This window comes from Castor canadensis, chromosome 10, assembly GCF_047511655.1.
Source record: "Castor canadensis chromosome 10, mCasCan1.hap1v2, whole genome shotgun sequence".
Taxonomy (NCBI): Eukaryota; Metazoa; Chordata; class Mammalia; order Rodentia; family Castoridae; genus Castor; species Castor canadensis.
The window spans coordinates 110,398,584-110,416,614 of NC_133395.1; the positions used below are offsets into that span (position 1 = coordinate 110,398,584).

At 46.2% G+C, this 18,031-nt stretch overlaps 1 protein-coding gene across 3 annotated transcripts in view; it reads left to right on the forward strand.

Moving 5' to 3' along the window:
• Rftn1 (raftlin, lipid raft linker 1) overlaps window positions 1-18,031 on the forward strand; it is a 196,612-nt gene that overhangs the window by 174,137 nt on the left and 4,444 nt on the right. For 2 of the 3 annotated variants that reach the window (XM_020157539.2, XM_020157535.2), the window contains exons 8-9: window positions 11,203-11,306; window positions 13,783-13,864. The exons of the other annotated variant lie outside the window; for it this stretch is intronic. In XM_020157539.2, the coding sequence (XP_020013128.1) occupies window positions 11,203-11,306; window positions 13,783-13,864 (186 nt within the window). The remainder of the gene's footprint in view (window positions 1-11,202; window positions 11,307-13,782; window positions 13,865-18,031) is intronic. 3 annotated transcript variants of the gene reach the window in all.

Below are 18,031 nucleotides of genomic sequence, written 5' to 3' on the forward strand. Positions count from 1 at the left end.
GCCTCACTTACATAGTTGGCACTTGGCTGGCTGTTGACACACCTACATCCAGTAGGCTGGCATGGGCTTCTTCACAGAAAGATAGTCACTGGGCAAGGCCCAGCGTGCTAGCTTATTTCCTGTCTTTGTTTGTGTTGAATTTGTTAATGTCTCATTGGCTAAATAAAGTCACAACACCAGGTTCAGGGCCGAGTTGGAGAAGTAGATACTACCTCTTGATAGACCAGTCTGCAGCACACCCCAACGGCATAGAAGCAGGAAAGGGACAAATTTGAGTATGGCCAATTTAATAACTTACCAGCCTTTACTAAAGTGACCATTGGCCTTGGTGTTTGGAGGTCAGTGCCGTGACTCTCTGCATTTAATTTTTATGCATGAATATACTTTCTACTTTTACCTACAGAATGCCCAGAAAAATGGTAACATAGCATCTTGGCCGATCTACTCACATTTTCAGTGACAAACTCATTTCTTGTTATTGTTAGATGTTTATAGCAAATTTGAGAAAACCCAGCATACAGACATGGTGATAGAACCTACTCCCCACGCCCAGATGTTAGGGACAGCTCCATTCATTCAGTCACTCCACAACTAATTATTGAGCAGACTTTCCTAAGTGAGGGCTTGGATCCACTGGGAGCAAAATAAACTCCTTGCCTTTGGGAGCCCGCATTCCAATACAGAGCTAATAAGAAACAGAAAACTAATGAATGCCAAGTAGTGGTCAGCCTGCTGACGGGATAAGGCTGAATGGACGGTAGTGAAAGGATTTTCTAGAATTGACCAATGTCTCTGAGATCATTTTAATTTTCTTGACTTTGTTTCTTTTCCTTTACCAGCTCCTCCTGTGGTGAGTCACAGTCCAGATGCTGGTGGGAACTCAGCAGTCCATCTGTTGTAGGCCCCTGGTGGACTTATCTCAGGCAGAACAGGAAGCCAGGGAGGACAGGAGGTAGACTGTAGGACTTGTTGCAATGGCAATCATGAACAGTGGGGATTCTAACATGTCCTGAAGGCCGGATATTCCAGCTGGAGGTTCCAGGCACCTCAGAAGCTGGGTCCTTGGAGCTTGTGCTGGGGGATTAGCACGGTGTAATTTGGTTTGAGGAGAGAGGAACAGCAGAGTGCCTTGTTAGAATGGTGTAACCATAGCAACAAGACACTGACAGCTGGGTCACCACAAAGAGAATATTGACTGACTGTGATTGCCCCAACACTGATTGGGAAGGTGACACTTTGAATTTGCCAAAAAGTTAGGGTGAGAAAAATCACAGGTGCTTTGTGTGGCTCAGTCCCTTGTTAGCTTGGTCAGCAGACTAACTCTAATTTCCATTTCTCCCTTTGTTCAGATTTTGAACCAACCTTTATTCAGAGACATCTTCTAGGTTCACCTTTTATGATTTTGGTAAGCTGTCAGGATCTGCTGCCAGTATGGTAAAGGTGATAACTATGATAGAGTTCTAAGTCTTAGAATTTTTTGTAGACAAACTGGTTTCATTCTCCCACCCGCTTCATTCCAAAATAGGGTGTCTTTTAATTGTATGCTTTGGGAAAGATCAGTTTTCAATCCTCTCTTTTCTAGCTAATAGATAAGGTGTAAAATAAGAAAGATTAAAAAAATGCCCCCCACCCCCGATTATCTAGGAGAGAGTAATAGTGATAAATTGCATTTACTCCCCAAAAGTCTAAGGTCCCCTCACTCATCAAAGCAAGCGGGAGGAACTCGGCAGGTCCCCAGATGGAGAAAATGTTTCTTGTTTAATTGTTATCAAACAAAGCTGTTTCCACGTCTGTGGAGAGGACGGGCTGACCGCTGCACTGGTGTGTGCTAAGATGTCAGCTTCTGGAGACTGCAAGCCTCTTCGCCGCATGTGGTCTTGCTGAGTGGCTGACAGCATGGAGCGCTTTGAGTTACTTAACTGTTTGCACTCAGAACTGCACTGTCTGTCTCTGCTAATGGTCAGAGTCCGCCCCAGCTATTGTGCTCTTGACCTCCAAACGTTCAGCCTCATTACTTTCCCCAGGATCCTGGAGCCCTGTGCTGGAGCCCTGTGCTGGAGCCCACCTCGCCTGGCACTCACGCTGCCCACACGGGTGCACGTGAGCAGACAGCTCAGGTGACAAGAACAGCATACCGTCTCCTGCCCCTCCATCCCATTTTCCATCCCCCTGCCCGCCTCCTGAGCATAGGACTTCAGAGAAGCCACACGTACCAGGGCAGCTCACCAGCATGCCCGGAAGCCAGGGGAGTGTTATCTTGCACGTGCAGGTTTGGTTTTCCTGCCAACTTGGCATGGTACTATGAAAAAACGAGGCAATGTCTCAAGCTGAGGTTCTTTCCCACCGTGGGTTTTTATCTGTCCCTCCCAGGGTATGCTGGTGGCCCTGCTGGCCTCACACGGGTTACCATAAATTAGACGTCAGGGCTCCAGAGAGAATGCAAGGTCACAGTGTGTCTGGCATGGAGGAAATGAAGGCGAGGTGTGCCAGCCTTGAGCAAGATGAAATATTAGCAACCCTAGTAGCAATTAGCTTATTTCTCTCAGATAAGGATGATTTTGACTAAGCCTCCCAAAGCTTAGTGAATAAAAACAGCAATGCTTTCCTTTTGCTCAAGGCCAGAGGTCAGGTGGGTGATCTTGCTGATGGGATGGGGCTCCACCAATCTCAACTGGGCTCACTCAGACCCCTGTGGTCTCTGATGGGTTGACAGGCAGCTGGCTGGTCCAAGATGGCATCTCCCACGTGTCTGCTGGTTGGCTGGGCTGTGTGTCTATCATCACCCAACAGGCGAGCCAGGGGCTTGTCCTCATGACATACGCAGTGTTCCGCAACAGCAGGCAGATGCAGCAAGACCCCTTGAGGGCTAGGTTCAGGACTCCTGTAATCACATCTGCCAGATTCTATTTGTCAGAGCAAGTTCCAGGACTAGCTTGGATTCAAGAGGTTCAAAAGTAGACTCTTCTCTTTGTGGGAGAAGCCACAGAGTCGTGTTGTAAACAGCCTGTACAGGAAGGTCACGGTGGAGACCAGTTTTGCAAACAATGTACTTCAAATAATAGTAACTATTAGCCATTATTGTGTTGAACTCCTAGAAGGCTGCAGCATTTGCTGCCTTTCTTGCATGGAAGGAACAATCAGAAAAAGATGTGAATCCACTAGCCTGAGTGGGCGAGGAGTCTTGGAACCAAAGCATTCTGCACACTACATGTATTTTCATCTGCCCCTTTTTCTGCATTGAAAAAATGAGCTTTTTTTTTTTTTTTAACTTACTCTCTTTGAACGTTTTGAAAGCCAAAGTATCTAAAATGAGACACTGCTCTCTTAGACTCTATTATGTTGGCCTAATTACATATCAGCAAAATGTTTTTCTGGGGCATTGTATAGAAAACAAAGAGGAAAACAATGTCTCCAGCCAGCCAGCGTGCCTGTCCTTCCCTCTGGCTGGCATGCGCAGTAGTCCTGCCCTGTGCTGGCTTTGGGGGATTTGTCCTTTCTCTAGAGAATGAGGGGCCTGTCATTCCTTGCCTTCCCTCTTCTGCACCTCTGTGGGCCATAATGCCTATCCTCCCTACCCCTGGTCTGGGCACTTGTGGGGCAGGAAAAAAGAACTCACATGTCTTTCCTTCCAAGTGCCCAGCACAGAATCAGGACTCAGTGTGGAGATTTGTGAGTGAGTCATGGTTCCAGGCAGAGCCTTTACCCTGTAGGATACTGAGGAACGAGCTGAGTTTTCTGCAGAGCTCCCCTAGAGTTATACATCTGCCATTTGATAATGAAGGTGAAATGACCCCTCTTTCCAGCTTGGCATTCTCCTTCTATCCTGTGTTTGGATCTCCACTTCCTTGTCATTTGAGAACACAACGCTCATCTGCTCCGTGTGTCATTATGGCTGGTATCTTTTTCTGCTACCTCCCTCACCAGAAAAGCCAGTCCTCAGCCACCATCATTCCTTCTTAGGTTTTTGTGTACCCCGCACTGGCCAGTACCTTCAAGTTTGTACCTCCATGCCAAGCTTTTCCTGGCATTGGGCCATGGATTAGTTTCCTTTTGCTACAATAACAAATTACCACAAATTTAGTGGTTTAAAACAACACAAACTCACTAGATTACAGTATTGGATGTCTGAAGTCATTTTTACTTAGGAGCTGAAGTCAAGGTGTTGGCAATACCACACTCTTTCTGGTGACAGTAGGAGAGAATCTGTTGCTTGCCTTTACCAGCCTCTAGAGGCTGCCCGTGTTCCTTGGCTTATGGCCTTTTCCTGGCATCACTCCACCCTCTGCTCTGTCACCACATCTCCTCTGACCCTGACCTGCCTCTCCTATACAGGTCCTTTTGATTACATTGGACTCACCCAAAATAATCCAGGATAAACTGCCCATCTGAGGATTCCTAACTTAATCACATCTGTAAAATCTATCTTACTGTATAAGGGACATATTGACAGGCTCCAGGATTAGGATGTGGACATCTTTGGGGGCTATTATTCTATCTGCCACATGCTGTTTTATTCAGCCAATGTAGGGATGAAATGTAACATGTCTAGAAGTCTAGCATTGATGGGCACTTGGATGGTTTCCAGTGTCTTGCTCCTATAGACAGTTCTCCAGTGAATGGCTGTGTACATTTTTTTCATTTTTTTTTAACATGTAGGATAAATTCCCAGAAGTGAGACTGTTGGTCAAAGGGTAAATGTATTTGTAGTTTTGAGAGACACTGTCAAATTGTTGTCCAGGAGGGTTGACTCAGTTTGCCCTCCTGTCAACAGTGTGTAAAAATGCTTGTTTCCCAACAGCCTTGTCAACAAAGTGGGTTGTCGCACTTGAAGGTTTTTACTGACTTGATAGGTTAAAAAACAAACACATTTCAGGAGTAGTTTTATTTGCATTAATTAATTTGTTATTATGGGATTCTGCATTCTTTCATATACTTAATGACCATTTGATTTTCCTTTTCTGTGATCTCCCTCTCATATTCTTGTCCATTTAAAAACTAAGACCATTGAATTTTTTTCTTACCAATTTCTAGAACCTCTATAATATGAGCTACAAATATTTTTCCATTTCATCATTCATCTTTTGAATTTATGTATATTGTCATGCAGATGGATTTTTAATCAAATTTATTATATTTTTTTGGCTTCTGGAGTCTTATTTAAAATAATTAAAATAATAAAAATTGTGTTAAGTGAAAATAATTTTACAGACATCTATTTCTTCTCTGAAAAAAATCCCAGTGAAATAATGTAGGAACAATGTAGATAGAAGGTGGATAAAGTTGATCCTTACATCCACAAATTCTTTATTTGTAAATTCACCTGCCCACAAAAATTTATTTGTAGCTCCAGAATCAATCCACATGGCATTTTCATGGTTCTTTGCAGACATGTGCAGAACAGCAAAATGTTTGGGCCACATAATGGTGTCGGTTCCGTGCTCTGCCTCATTGTTTTGGTGCTCATGGTATAAACGAGGGTTCTTTCTGTGTCTCTACTTAATGTCACATTTTTTCCCATTCTTACGCTTTTTGTTGGTGAATTTGATGTTAAAACAGTTCCTAAGAATAGTGCAGGCATGGTCTAATGTTCCTGAGCACAGAATGCTGTGGTATGCTTTACAGAGCAAATGTGAGTGTTGGATATGTCTTGTTCAGGCTTGAGTTATATTTTGACAGTGAGTTCATGCTCCTGAATCAAGAGCATATGCTAAACAAGATGTTTTTAAACAGAAAATAAGGTTATAAAGTGATTGGTTGGCAAAAATACAACCAAAGGCTCAGAAGAATGTAACTAATCTTGCATTTTCCATAGGAGAAATGGTTCAGTATTCACTAATTTAGGGTTCACAGTGACATTATAGAACATAATTACCAAGAATAGGCGATGGGTGGGTAGATGGTTGGATGGATGGATGGATACACTGATAGATAGAATGATAGATACCCATAAGAACCAAGACTAGAAGGGAAAGTAGAAAAATCACTGATTTCAGCAGGTTGTTAGAAGTAGGAAATTAGGTTGAGGAATCTAACATATCCAATAAAGTGGATGAAACTATAACCTGGAAGAAAAGGGAGCTTTTCTCTTGCAGAACTGGAGAAAAACTCTGGTCTTCAAAGCACAAATCACTAGGGGATAGAAGGGGTGGTGAATTGTAGAGCTAAAAACCAAGGACAGTGGTGTTAAGTCCTGTGGCATGGAAAAATCCCCGTGTCTATTACTTCATTTTTCTGGTAACTGTAGAGATGATGTGGAGATCAGCAGAAATCACTTAAAATAAGGAGATAAAATGCATGTATCCATGAAACAAAGCCAGGATGCTATAAAAAAAAATAAACAATTGAACGATAAGAAAGATCTTTTTGAGTCTTAAAAATAGGGCAGCAGGAAATTTAAAAACACAATAAAAAGGCTGGAAGATAAAATGAAGGAAATCTCTAGAAGATAAAATAAAAAGAGTAAGAAAATAGGGGTAGAAAGGTAATAAAATGAAAACATCAAGCCTACATTTCGACTAATAGAAGGTCCAGAAAGCATGAAGACTGAAACTGGAGGGGAGAAAAGTTATCAAACTTTTAAAAAAGAACACTTTTCAGAGTTGAAGAACAAGATTTCTCAGATTGCAGAACCATCAAGTAGCCAGTCTTTGGATAAAAAGACCCCCACTGCCAGGTGTAATCCCAGCTACTCAGGAGACAGAGATCAGAAGGATCACAGCTCAAAGCCAGCCCAGGCAAATAGTTTGTGAGATTCTATCTTGAAAAACCCTTCACATAAAAAATGGGCTGGTGGAGTGGCTCAAGCGGTAGAACACCTGTCTAGCAAGAGCAAGACCCTGAGTTCAAAACCCAGTATCACCAAAAATAAAAAGACCCACACTAAGGCACATTGCCATGAAATTCCGGAACATCTTGGAGGGGAAAAGTCCTAAAACCTTTGAAAGCAACACAAGAGGTTATGCTCAAAGAATGAGTAATCACAATATATATCTCATCTAGAACCTTCTAGAGCAATACTTGGAAACTTTTGATGGAAAAATAAATTTCAGTCCAGTTATTTGAACCTAAAAGCATCTCCTGGAATGCAGGGATTGAAATGACTTCTGAGGCATTGTTTCCTAGGAAGCCACTAAAGGATGTGCTCCAGCAAAAAGAGAACAAACCAGCTATAGATGCTAGTGCTGGGAGGACCCAAGCATGGAAAGGAGTCACATTTGGAACAAGGGTTCAGAGAACTCAGACAGAAATCATGTCACCAGTGGAAACACATGCAATGAATGTATTTAAGCACATTGGATATTTATTGGCAGCATAAAATAGTGGTATTGCAACAAGTGGAATAAACGAATTAGGGGTTCATGCACCACCAGGGAGACAAACAACAATAACCAAAAAACCCAAGGTAATACTCAACTCCAGGAAAATTAAAGGGTTATATAAAAAAAAGAAGGCATTACTTGGACCAGCACTGAGCAATATTTACAGTTATAATATTTACAGTGGCTTTTCATTTAATTAAAATTAAATAATAGAAATTATGGATGGAAATACAGGAAGAAGAGGAAACAGACATTCAGGGTACAAACTTTCTTCCTGGACCAATGTAATCCTTTCCATGCAGAGAGGATCTTTAAAAAAAAAAAAAAAGTGATCAAAAGACAAACGGATGTCTTAGTGGACTCTACATTCTGTTGTCGTAGTTTTTAGAGGGTAAGGGAGGTTGTGTTGGATGTCTGTTTCTTTAGTTGATTTGCAACCACTGGAGAAATTATAGGGAACAAAGGGAAAAAGAACCATAAATACAAATGAATTCCTTTTATACAAGTAGAAAAACCATAGGACATGCTCCACTGTTTTTTAACACTCCAGGTGTGATGGGAGATTATGTATCCACCACAGGAGAGAGGAGAGTTAATTAAAATTTTTGCTCTGACTCACAGAAAGAAATGTCTTTTCGTTTGATAAGCAGGCTGGCTTTTTAGTGCAGTATGTGCTTTCTTCTCTTCTCAGTGGAGTGTCATGAAAAAAAACGGATCAAAGGCAGCCTTCCATCCGGATGTGTTTCCTACCACCTTTCTTAGCTAATGGACTTAAAAGTGTCTTCCACTGGTGGTGGCGCTCATCTGTTCTAGAAATGCCACTTTCTCACTCTATTGATAATATGCAAACCGACTGTGATAGATGCTTATGGAAAACCACATTAAAAATTAATTAATTAATTAAATCAAAACCAACCTGGCAGAGTGTCACACCTTCACCTACCATTTGTTATTTTATGCATCAACTCACCTTGTGACTGAGAGTCAGCACTTGGAATTGAACCTCTCAAGCACCTTGTTTTGTCCTGTTTTCCCTTTTCCTTTTGGTCCTTAGGATTCTGCACACTCTGCCTGACAACTCCTACCCTGAGGGGGGAAAATTGTTTGGGAGAAATCCTGCTGTTTTTCTCTTCAAGATAGTGACAAAAATGAAATAAAATAGAGGAAAATAGAAGCCACAGGGTGAGGCCTGTGAGCGGGGCGGGTCAGGCAGCCACAGGGGTCGTTCATTGTCTTGCAGCTCTGGGTTCCTGCAGAGAAAACCGGGCCAGGCTACAGCCACCAATAAAAGGGCTCCATTCTGCCACTCAGGGCTTTGTGAGGTGCCAAAGCTTGTCCTGGTTGCTATGGCTACTGTCTGATTGTGGTGGGTTTGTCACAGTGCTTGATAAAGTGGGAAGGTTATTCTTGATAGGCCCAAGTAATCATAACCTTGCAAAGCTTGAGAATTTGGATTGAAATTTTTTTCCTCTCGTCTTTAATGCAGGGATGGGGGCAGGGGATTTCTGGATACAGCAGCCATAGGGCTCTTTCTTCCAGGTGGTGAGGGCCTTGCCCAGCAGGAGGGACGGGGCTGTGAAATCTGCCCCAAGGGCCAGCAGAAAGGAGGGCCACTAGCCTCCTGCTGAGCCATCTCCTCAAGCCTGACTGAGGTTTTAGAGAGGACAATGGTGTCCTCTCCTGATCCAGCTGGTAAATTGATTGCTTGTTCTCCTTTCCTTCCTTCTCTCTGTCCCTTCCCCCTTCCTTTACTAGCTTTCCTTCCTTTTCCCTGCCCCATCTGTCCCTGCCACTGGCAGCATTTCTCAGACACAGTGATCCTTTGATCCCCCACCCATTTGTTTGTCTTACACAGCAAGTAACAAAAAAGTTAGATTGGATGTGAAGGCTAGTAGATTATGGCCCCAGAATTATAGACCCTTCTTTTGCCAGAAGAGACCTAAGAGATTACCTAGGTAGTGGTCTCCTTGCTTAGTGGAATCGGTGCTACCGAACACGATTCCAGCTGTCCCCCACTTCCTGATTGAGCAGATCTGGGCTGGGCCCTAAGAACCTGCATTTCTCACAAGTTCTTAAGTAAGGCCCATGCTGCTGGCTCCAGGGCCAAGCTCTGAAGAGCCACTGCTTCGACCCATACCTATTTCAGTGGAGGCCAGCGGCTTGCCAGGGATCCAGGTGACTGGGTAGCCATGGTGAGGTTAGCACCCAGTTACAGAAGCTCTAACAGCCACTGAAAAGTTGGGTACATCATTCCCTCACTTCTCTTCTTAGTCCAGGACAGCCAGATGGCTAGTTTTTTCCCCCAGATACCACCAGCAGGGCAGCCTCACCAGGCTCCGCCCCCTCCTGAGCTGTGCAGTCCAGGCTAAGTGGCACTGCTGCCTCAAGTTCAGCCCACTCTCCATATGCTAGACTCAGCTTGGTCTTCTGATGTGTACAGGTCCTAGGAAGCCTGCTTTGGCCACTGCTTGGATCCCTCCCTCTTCTGCTGACATTCATTCTTAGCCTGTGGCCCTGCCAGCAGGCCACTTTGAGCTTTGGTTACTTGAATATTTGCGGGCAGGACCAGGCCTTTGGTCACTGCACAGATCCACAATACTAGAGGAATGAATGTGTGTGGGCACATAGGTGGCAAGGAATCTGAACACACATTTGACATTTTCCAAAATCAATGACAGGATGTCAACCAACAGATGGAGAGTTCAGTGTATGTACAGGACAGAGGTGTGGGCAGCATTTTCAGTTTGGGTGAGGAGCCCAGAGTAAGAAGCAAGTCCTGCTGTGTTGAGAATGTTCCCATAGTGAACCCCAGTGTGACGGCTTCATGTTGGGGTTGTCTCCCTGAGTGAACAGGGGTGCATTTTTAAACTGAAAGACAAATGTTAGTCCCTTGTTTGTAATTTGAACTAAAACACGGGCACTGTGCATTGATGGCAGGGTGTGTAACAGGTGAAGTTGCTTCTGTGCACGCATGTGTGCATTGCTGCTGTGGCTGGATGCAAATGACTCTGTCATTTGTCAGATGTAATTTAACTCCCCACGACGCATTTAAATCATCCAGAGCAGAGCGTGTTGTCATATACCCTGACCGTGTCTTTGAGGTAAGGTAATTGTGCTGCTTCACCCTCATGGAACTCACAGGAGGGTATTTGTCCAGAATACCAGAATACATAATAATACAGGACTAAAACAAAATTAATGGATTAATTTTTTGGCTAATTCCTTACCCACTGTGCAGACTAAGTCAGGGCCTGGGAAGAAACCCCATGTTGGCAGTTTGGCTCTGTTATGTGCCAGTGTCGAGGGTCCTTGCCTTCACAGGCCAGAGAACTGGCTCGTGAGGCAGCTGAATGATAGGCCAAAGCCCATATATAAAATAGGATTTATTAGAGAGAAAGGAAAGGCTACAGCTAGAGAAGCGCAGTGGAGCCCGGAAGCCGGTGGCTCGCTGCACAGGTGAGGGCTGGGGTTTTTATGGACGTTTTAACTCTGGGTTAGGTGGGTTTTTCTTATTGGCCGTGGATTCGCGGGCTTTCTCAGGTGAACTGGTTTGGTCAGCACCTTTATTGGGGGAAGGGAACAATCTTGAGAGCATTTTGCTCTTCAGCCCAGTGGCAGATCTGTATCTCTCCTTTAGGATGCAGGAATGCAGGCCTCCATCTCCTCAGGAGGCAGGAATGCTACTGCTCTCCATGGGGGATGGGACACTCACTCATCTGCCTTAGGTCTCCAGACCCAACAGCTCCAAACTCTTAACTCTTCTGCATGCTTCAGAGAACCCCCTCTCTGCTCTGTTCTGTTGGGTTGGTGAATGGAACAGTCCCCACTGCTGGAGAGCTGAGCTGAGGCAGCAGGGACACTCATAATGACCTTTCTCCTCCAGGGGGTGGAGGTGCAGACAGACTACGTGCCTCTGTTGAACTCACTGGCAGCTTACGGCTGGCAGCTCACCTGTGTACTACCAACTCCCGTCATCAAAACAACCAGGTAACAAGACCGGTAGTTATTACTGCACACTTACCCTGGGCGAGGCACTGTTGCTGTATCTGTGCGGATGACCTGTTTAATCCTGGGACTGGCCTCTAAGGCTGGTGTGGTTACCAAGCATGTAAACTCTCGAGATGATAGAGGCAGAGCCAGGGTTTTGCTTCTTCCCGTCATCACCCAGATCATGTTCCTCACCCCTCCTCCACGAAGGAGCCCTACCCAGGAATCAGGACTGCGATTAGCCATTTAGGCTAAATTCAGCACCTAATCTGCGCCTGGTGCTAGACTAGGTCTACATTGTATACAAAATCTCAATCCTGAAACAGAAGGGGGAGAGAGGAAGGGTCCTGTGGCTTGTTTAATCTTACTATGTTTTGTGACACAGGGTGTCTTCTATGTAGCCCAGGCTGCCTCAAACTCATGGTCCTATGCCTCAGCTGGGATTGCAGGTATGAACCCCCACGCCTGACTGGATTTTTAAAAAATTAAACCCATTTTATAGCCAAGGAAAGTATGGCCAGGGATATTAAGGGACTTGTCCAAGATCAGGTATCCCCACAAAGCAGATATGAAGACATGGAGTCTTAGGCCTTGCTTGTGGCATTCCTGTAACTGCAATTTCACATTCCTGGATGTTTGTTCTCCCTCAGCTCTGCCTGTCATACCTTGAACCCAGTCACAGCAACCTTCCTTCATCTATACACTGGGTTTGCTGTCTGAATTAGACCTCCTAACCTTCCTGGGGGTTGTAAGCATAAAAATGATTCCTGCTTTATGATGGAAATGAGGCTCGGAAAGGCCCATAGCCTATATGTGTCAGAACCTTGGCCTGGAACCTCAGTCTGCAGTCAGGCAGGAACTACCTCTGTATCAGGTGGACGCTCTGATGGCCTGTAGGGGTGCCCCAACCCCACCCACTGTGGCCCTTAGCATTCTCCCTTTCCTGGCTCCCCTGCATACTCACTTCTGTAGGGCCCGTGTGGTTGAGAACAAAGCATGACGGGCATGACCCTGGGTCCTCCTGTGACTTCTCTGTGCCCTCAGCTCCAGCCCCTCCTGATACTAGGTCATGATGTAATCACTCTGTGGCCACCCCTGGCCACTGAGAGCCACCATACTATTTCTCAGACAACACTTCTGCAGGCCCAAGGCAGTGCAGCAGGGCAGAAAGCACCCTGGATTTATGGCCAGAAGACTTGAACACAGTCCTGAATTTACTAACTCTGCCATCCTAGTTAAGTCCCATAGCTTTTTTGAGTCAGTTTCCAGATGACAAAACCATGATAGAAGGAACTTGAACATAAAGCCCCAGCTGGTTCTGAGCTGTCCAAGCCCACTGGGCCCAGACAGGTCTCACATTCATACCTGCTAAGTGATCCTGCCTGATCCTCTCATTCCATCCCTCATGGTGGAGTGGAGAGGGTGCTCAGGGTTGGATAGATTCAGTGTTTGAATCCTTGCTGTGTGGGCTGGAGCCTGCCCCTGAACCAAGCTTTTGTTTCCAGTCTGAGAAAGTAGGAGTCAGTTGTCTTGGAGTGTTGTGGTGAGGCCTATGTGTGAAGTCACCAGCCTGGCCCCTGGCACGTCATGGGTGCCAAGCAAATGCTAGTTCTTCACCTCCTTTCCCTGCAACTCTTGACTGAATGCAGCGAAAAGATGTTTGTAAGATAGAGATTTAAGGAAGCAATCAGAGCCGAGTGCTGGTGGCTCACGCCTGTAATCCTAGCTACTCAGGAGGCAGAGATCAGGAGGACTGTGGCACAGAGCAGCCTGAGCGAATTAGTCCATAAGACCCTATCTCAAAAAAACCCAGCATAAAAAAGGGCTGGTGGAGTGGCTCAAGGTATAAGCCCTGAGTTCAAGCCTCAGAATCACACACACACAAAAAAAAAATCAGAAGGATGGAGGCAGGAGAAAACAATGCTCTCCTCTGCAGAAATACTACAGAGGAGTATTTCTCCTCCATGGGATCCTGTCTTCCCTATATCATAGCAAGCCAGCAGCCCCTTACCTGATGGTCAGTGAGGGTCAGAGCTGATAACTAGGTGGCTGAGCCCCCATGTCAGCCCTGCCCTCTGCCTTCTGTCATCGTTGAAGGCCTGAACTTGTCACCCAGGTCCTTATCCACCTGCTCCTGGCCATCATTACCAAAGACAGAGTTGGAAAAGGCCCCACCCCTTTCAGACTCAAGGAAGCAACCAGTGTGTCCTCACTTGACCCAAGATGCCAGCTGCCACTTCCCATCAAGGGAAAGGGAAAAAGGATTTCCTAGCTAGGAAACTGACTTTAGGGACACCAAGAACCTTTGGTTGGCATCAGTGATCACCTCTGCCTTAGAGGTGGGAGAGTGGAGTGGGGCGATTCTGACCTCTCACCTTTCCTTTGCATGAATAAGGCTAGGGTTGCACTGTCTGAGTCAGGCTTGGGGTGCCTCCAGGTGTCACATGACTTACCCTCAGCTCACTCTGTGTTGTAGGGAAGGGAGTGTATCCACCAAGCAGATTGTCTTTCTTCAGAGACCATGTCTACCTCAGAAAATCAAGAAAAAGGAATCCAAGGTAAGAGATCTTGACAGCCCTCCTGGATTTTCCTCAGCCAGGCTTGGCTTCCAGCGGGGTCTTGCAGCAGTTGCATAGGCAGTCTGCCTTAACTTCTAAGGGCTCTCAGAGCCCAAGGAACACCAGAGCCCACGGCAAAATGGGTCACACTGGAGGCTGCTGCAACAGGGCAGCTGAGAACCAGTGGGCTGTTCTGTAGGTTCCCTGCTGGCCAGGCTGGAAGGACAGGGGACAGAGGCTCTTCTTGTTACTGCACATGCCAGATTGTCCCACAAAGCCAAAAATAGTGCACAAGTCAGCTGGCCTGACCAGGAGTGGCAATGGCTTCAGCTTATGGCCAGCTTCCTGTATGTTAATCTCACCACAAGCAGGCTGGAGCTCTGGCCTGCTGGCTAGAGCCCTTGGGCACCAGAAGTTTGCTGATCTTGGCAGAGGGACTCTGCCAGAATTCCTTCTGGACAAGCCCCAACTAAAGGCCTTTGAGTAACAGCTTGTGATACAGATGAGGGAGGTATAAACTGTGTATAAGTCCTCAGGCTAGGCTGTGCTCAGGGGTCCTTGGGGCTCTTTTCTCACTCGCTGGGCTTCTCATGGATTACCCTGGCACAGCTGCACAGAGAGACCGTGGCCATTCTGAGTCTTCTTTGTGTTTCCTTGTCCCCTTGTCCCATGTGATTCTGAAGGCTTCTCAACCCCATGCTTTGCAGCATGTGGGTGCTTTTCTGTGTGTTATGGTTTGAACCCTAAACATACCCCAAAGGCTCATGTGTTGAAGGCTTTGTCCCCAAATGATGACGCTACTGGGATGTGGTAGGGCCTAGTAGAAGAAAGTTAGGTCATTGAGGGTTTGCCCTTGAAGGGGATACTGGAATCCTGGCCCCTTTCACTTCTTGGCCACCGTGAAGTGAGCAGCTCCTGTGCCACCAGCTCTCTGCCGTGATGTGCTACCTTGCCATAGGCCCAAAGACAATGGAATTCTCTGAAACCAGAAACCAAAGTAAATCTTTCCTTCTTTTGATTTTCTCAAGTATATTGTCACAATCACAGAAAACTAACACACTGTGTGTATCACCAGTTTCTCAGGAAGAGGCCAGTAAGTTGGGGGAACTGACCAGAGCCTGGCAGGTGTCACCAGGATCTGCCTCTCTCTTTTTTGACCAAGGCCACACTCAGGCAGAACCTGCTCAGCTCTGCACACTTGGCACAATCCTCATGTTCCCCACTCTTGGTTCCTCGAGTTCTTTGGACACAGAGCCTTGGACAGGAGCATCCCTTCAATGAACAGATTGGAGTAGCCCCTCACCAGCCAACAAATCCAGAGGGTGCCCACTGGTGGAAGGAGCGCCAAGGCAATGGTGACATGAAGCCAGATGGGCCGGAGTGTAGAGAAAGGTCTCTCTCCAGTATTTAAGGCCATAAGTGGCAGTTGACAGCAGCAATGGACCAGAAGGCAGCCGCTGATCCACCATTAACCACCAGGAGCAGTCAGCCACCGGCTGGAAGATGGATGACTACAGACCTTTGTTAGGTCTCACTGAACTGCACCATTCATAGAAAGTGACATTTGATAAGCAGCACACAAGGCCTCCTGCCAGATGCTGGAAAGAATCGGGCTTTGGCCCTTACAAGGAAGATGGTGCTGCCTTTCTGTGCCGGAAGTCTGCTCGTGGTGTAGCATGATTTTCATAGGACGTTCTTGGCCTTTCACAGAGTCAGTGTCAACATAAGCCAGCAGCAAGATTTTTGAGGGATTTTTAAACTTGCTGTAAGAAGGTATTGACTTTCCTCAGGGAAAACCCAGAGAGTACAGGAGCCATGTGTTTCTAGTCAGTCAGAACTTCCAATCCTAATCAGCGAGACAAGTGACAGGTAGATAGCTTCCTCTTCTAATGCACCTATTTCCTACATAATTCTAAGAGTGGAGGTGACAGGTGTTGGGCACTTGTTCTGTGTGAGACCCTCTGGGTCACTTCACTGGTAAAGTCCCAGGAGAGGGGACTTTGCAGACAAACTTCTTGGAAGAATCCCTTGCACTTGGTGTGTCTCCATCTCTTTATCCCCATCATTAACACCTCAGCCACGGGGGTGTACATCTCCACATGACCCGACAGCAACTCCATCCCATCCTGATCATGGCTTCCACAGCTCCAACAGTGTGAGCTGCACCATTGGCTCTTGGTTCTGCCCTACACATTCTCCTGATTTCCTATCACATTTCTCGGGGTCAGCCCCATTTCTCCATTCACTCTCACCTCTTTCCTAGAGAATCTTCATCTCCAGGGCTTCTCTCACTTCTCCATGCAGGAGACAGTTACATCTGCATTTTCAGCCCTTGCTATGCCTCTGAGAGTCCTGCTCTGTCTATCATTTGCTCCACTTAAGAGCATGCACGTGACTTTGCCCTCCCGTGCTTAGCCCACCTCCTCCTATCTAGAGGAGCAACACCCATGGGACCCACCAGAGGTCCTTCCTGACTCACCCTCACCTTTCCCCTATACTCAGTCTACCCTTAAGACCTGTCTGGTTTAGGCCCTAGAAACTCTGGTGTCCCTCCACCATCACTTGCTCCAACTACTCCAGTCTCCTAGTAACAGGATGCCCCATGTTTTCTCTTCAGAACCAAAGTGGTCTTTTAAAAAAGTCAAGTAAGCCAAGGTGCCAGCAGCTCACACCTGTAATCCTAGCTACTTAGGAGGCAAAGATCAAGAAGACTGCGGTTTGAACCCAGCCCAGGCAAATAGTTCATGAGACCCTATTTTGGAAAACACCCCACACACACAAAAAAAGGGGCTGGTAGAGTGGCTCAAGTGGTAGAGCACCTCCTAGCAAGCATGAGGCCCTGAGTTCAAACCCCAGTACCGCTAAAAAAGAAAGAAGTCAAGTGAATCATGTCACGCCACTCCTTAAAAACAGTTCTACAGCCGCATATGATTCTTAAAGCTGGAAATCTGCACTGTATCCCATGAGGCTACTCTGACCTCTTCTGCCTTCCACTCAGCATTCTAGCCACATCGTCCTCCAAGTTCCTCTGTATCCCCTTGCCTTTGCTTTGGTTGTCCCTTTTGCCTAGGATGCTCTCCTTCATTGTGTCTCCACTCAGGCATCCTTTCCTGGGACAATGCTGTCTTCTTTGAGGCCAGTGACACTGAGGAAGAGCCACATTCTTGCCTTGAGGAGCTCTGCTCTGGGGGTCCCCTCTCCAGGAGGAGTCAGACATTCACTCCATGAGAGCACAAGCCTTTCCCTCTGATGAGCTGGGTTTTAGTTACTGCTCAACAGATATCTATTGACTCAATGAATACTCATTCAATCAAACTTCTGAGCCCAGAGCACACATATTATGCCTTGCATTGAGACTGAAGAAAGAAATCACAGGATTGGCACACTAGGGTTGTGGCATTCTCTGTCCTCTCTTAATCAGTGACATGGACAAAATTCTCCAATCAAGACATTTCAGCATTTGAAAAGAATCTCTGTGTATGTGAGATTTCCAAAGCAAACAAATGCCTTCAAAGGAAATAGATGAATTCTACCACACCAGAAATAAGCAAATTAAGCCCATCAGCCCCTGCTGACAGGGAACTCTAGGCTCACACTGCAGTGGAGTGGAGAACTTTTTTTTTTTTTTTTCTTTCTATAGTTATTTCTGAGTTGGGTGGCTAGTTGGGTTTGGTGGCACCCCTAGGTTCCATAGCCACTCTTTCATAGCTCAGGAAGCCCCTGACTCAGAGCAGCTGGTTGACTTTCTGGCATGTTGATTGAGCTACACACTCCCTGCTGTGGGTCAGATCTGGAATCAGCTCTCTCTCTAGGCAAGACTGCCTGCTCTAAAGTGTGTGGGAGTCCAGACCCCACCTCAGAGGCTCCACCTGAAAGGCAGGCTGCACACTGGACTCCCCTTGCTTTCGGAACATCTTTTATACCTTAGGACCTGGAACCGTTTTTGCCGCATGTTAAGTTATGCCTGCCCCATGCTTAAAAGAGAAAAAGAGGGCTTTATGGCAGAGGGGCAGGTGTGAAGGCAGAAGGCAGGCAGGGAGGAAGCCTTTCCCCGGATGGCAGAGCTAGGACTGTGGAAGGCTGGGGGGAGAGTGGTTTATTTTTCTTCCCAGGTTTCTCCAGTCTCCCAGTCCTGTCCAGGTATTTTTTGTAATTCAGTGGTTTTCA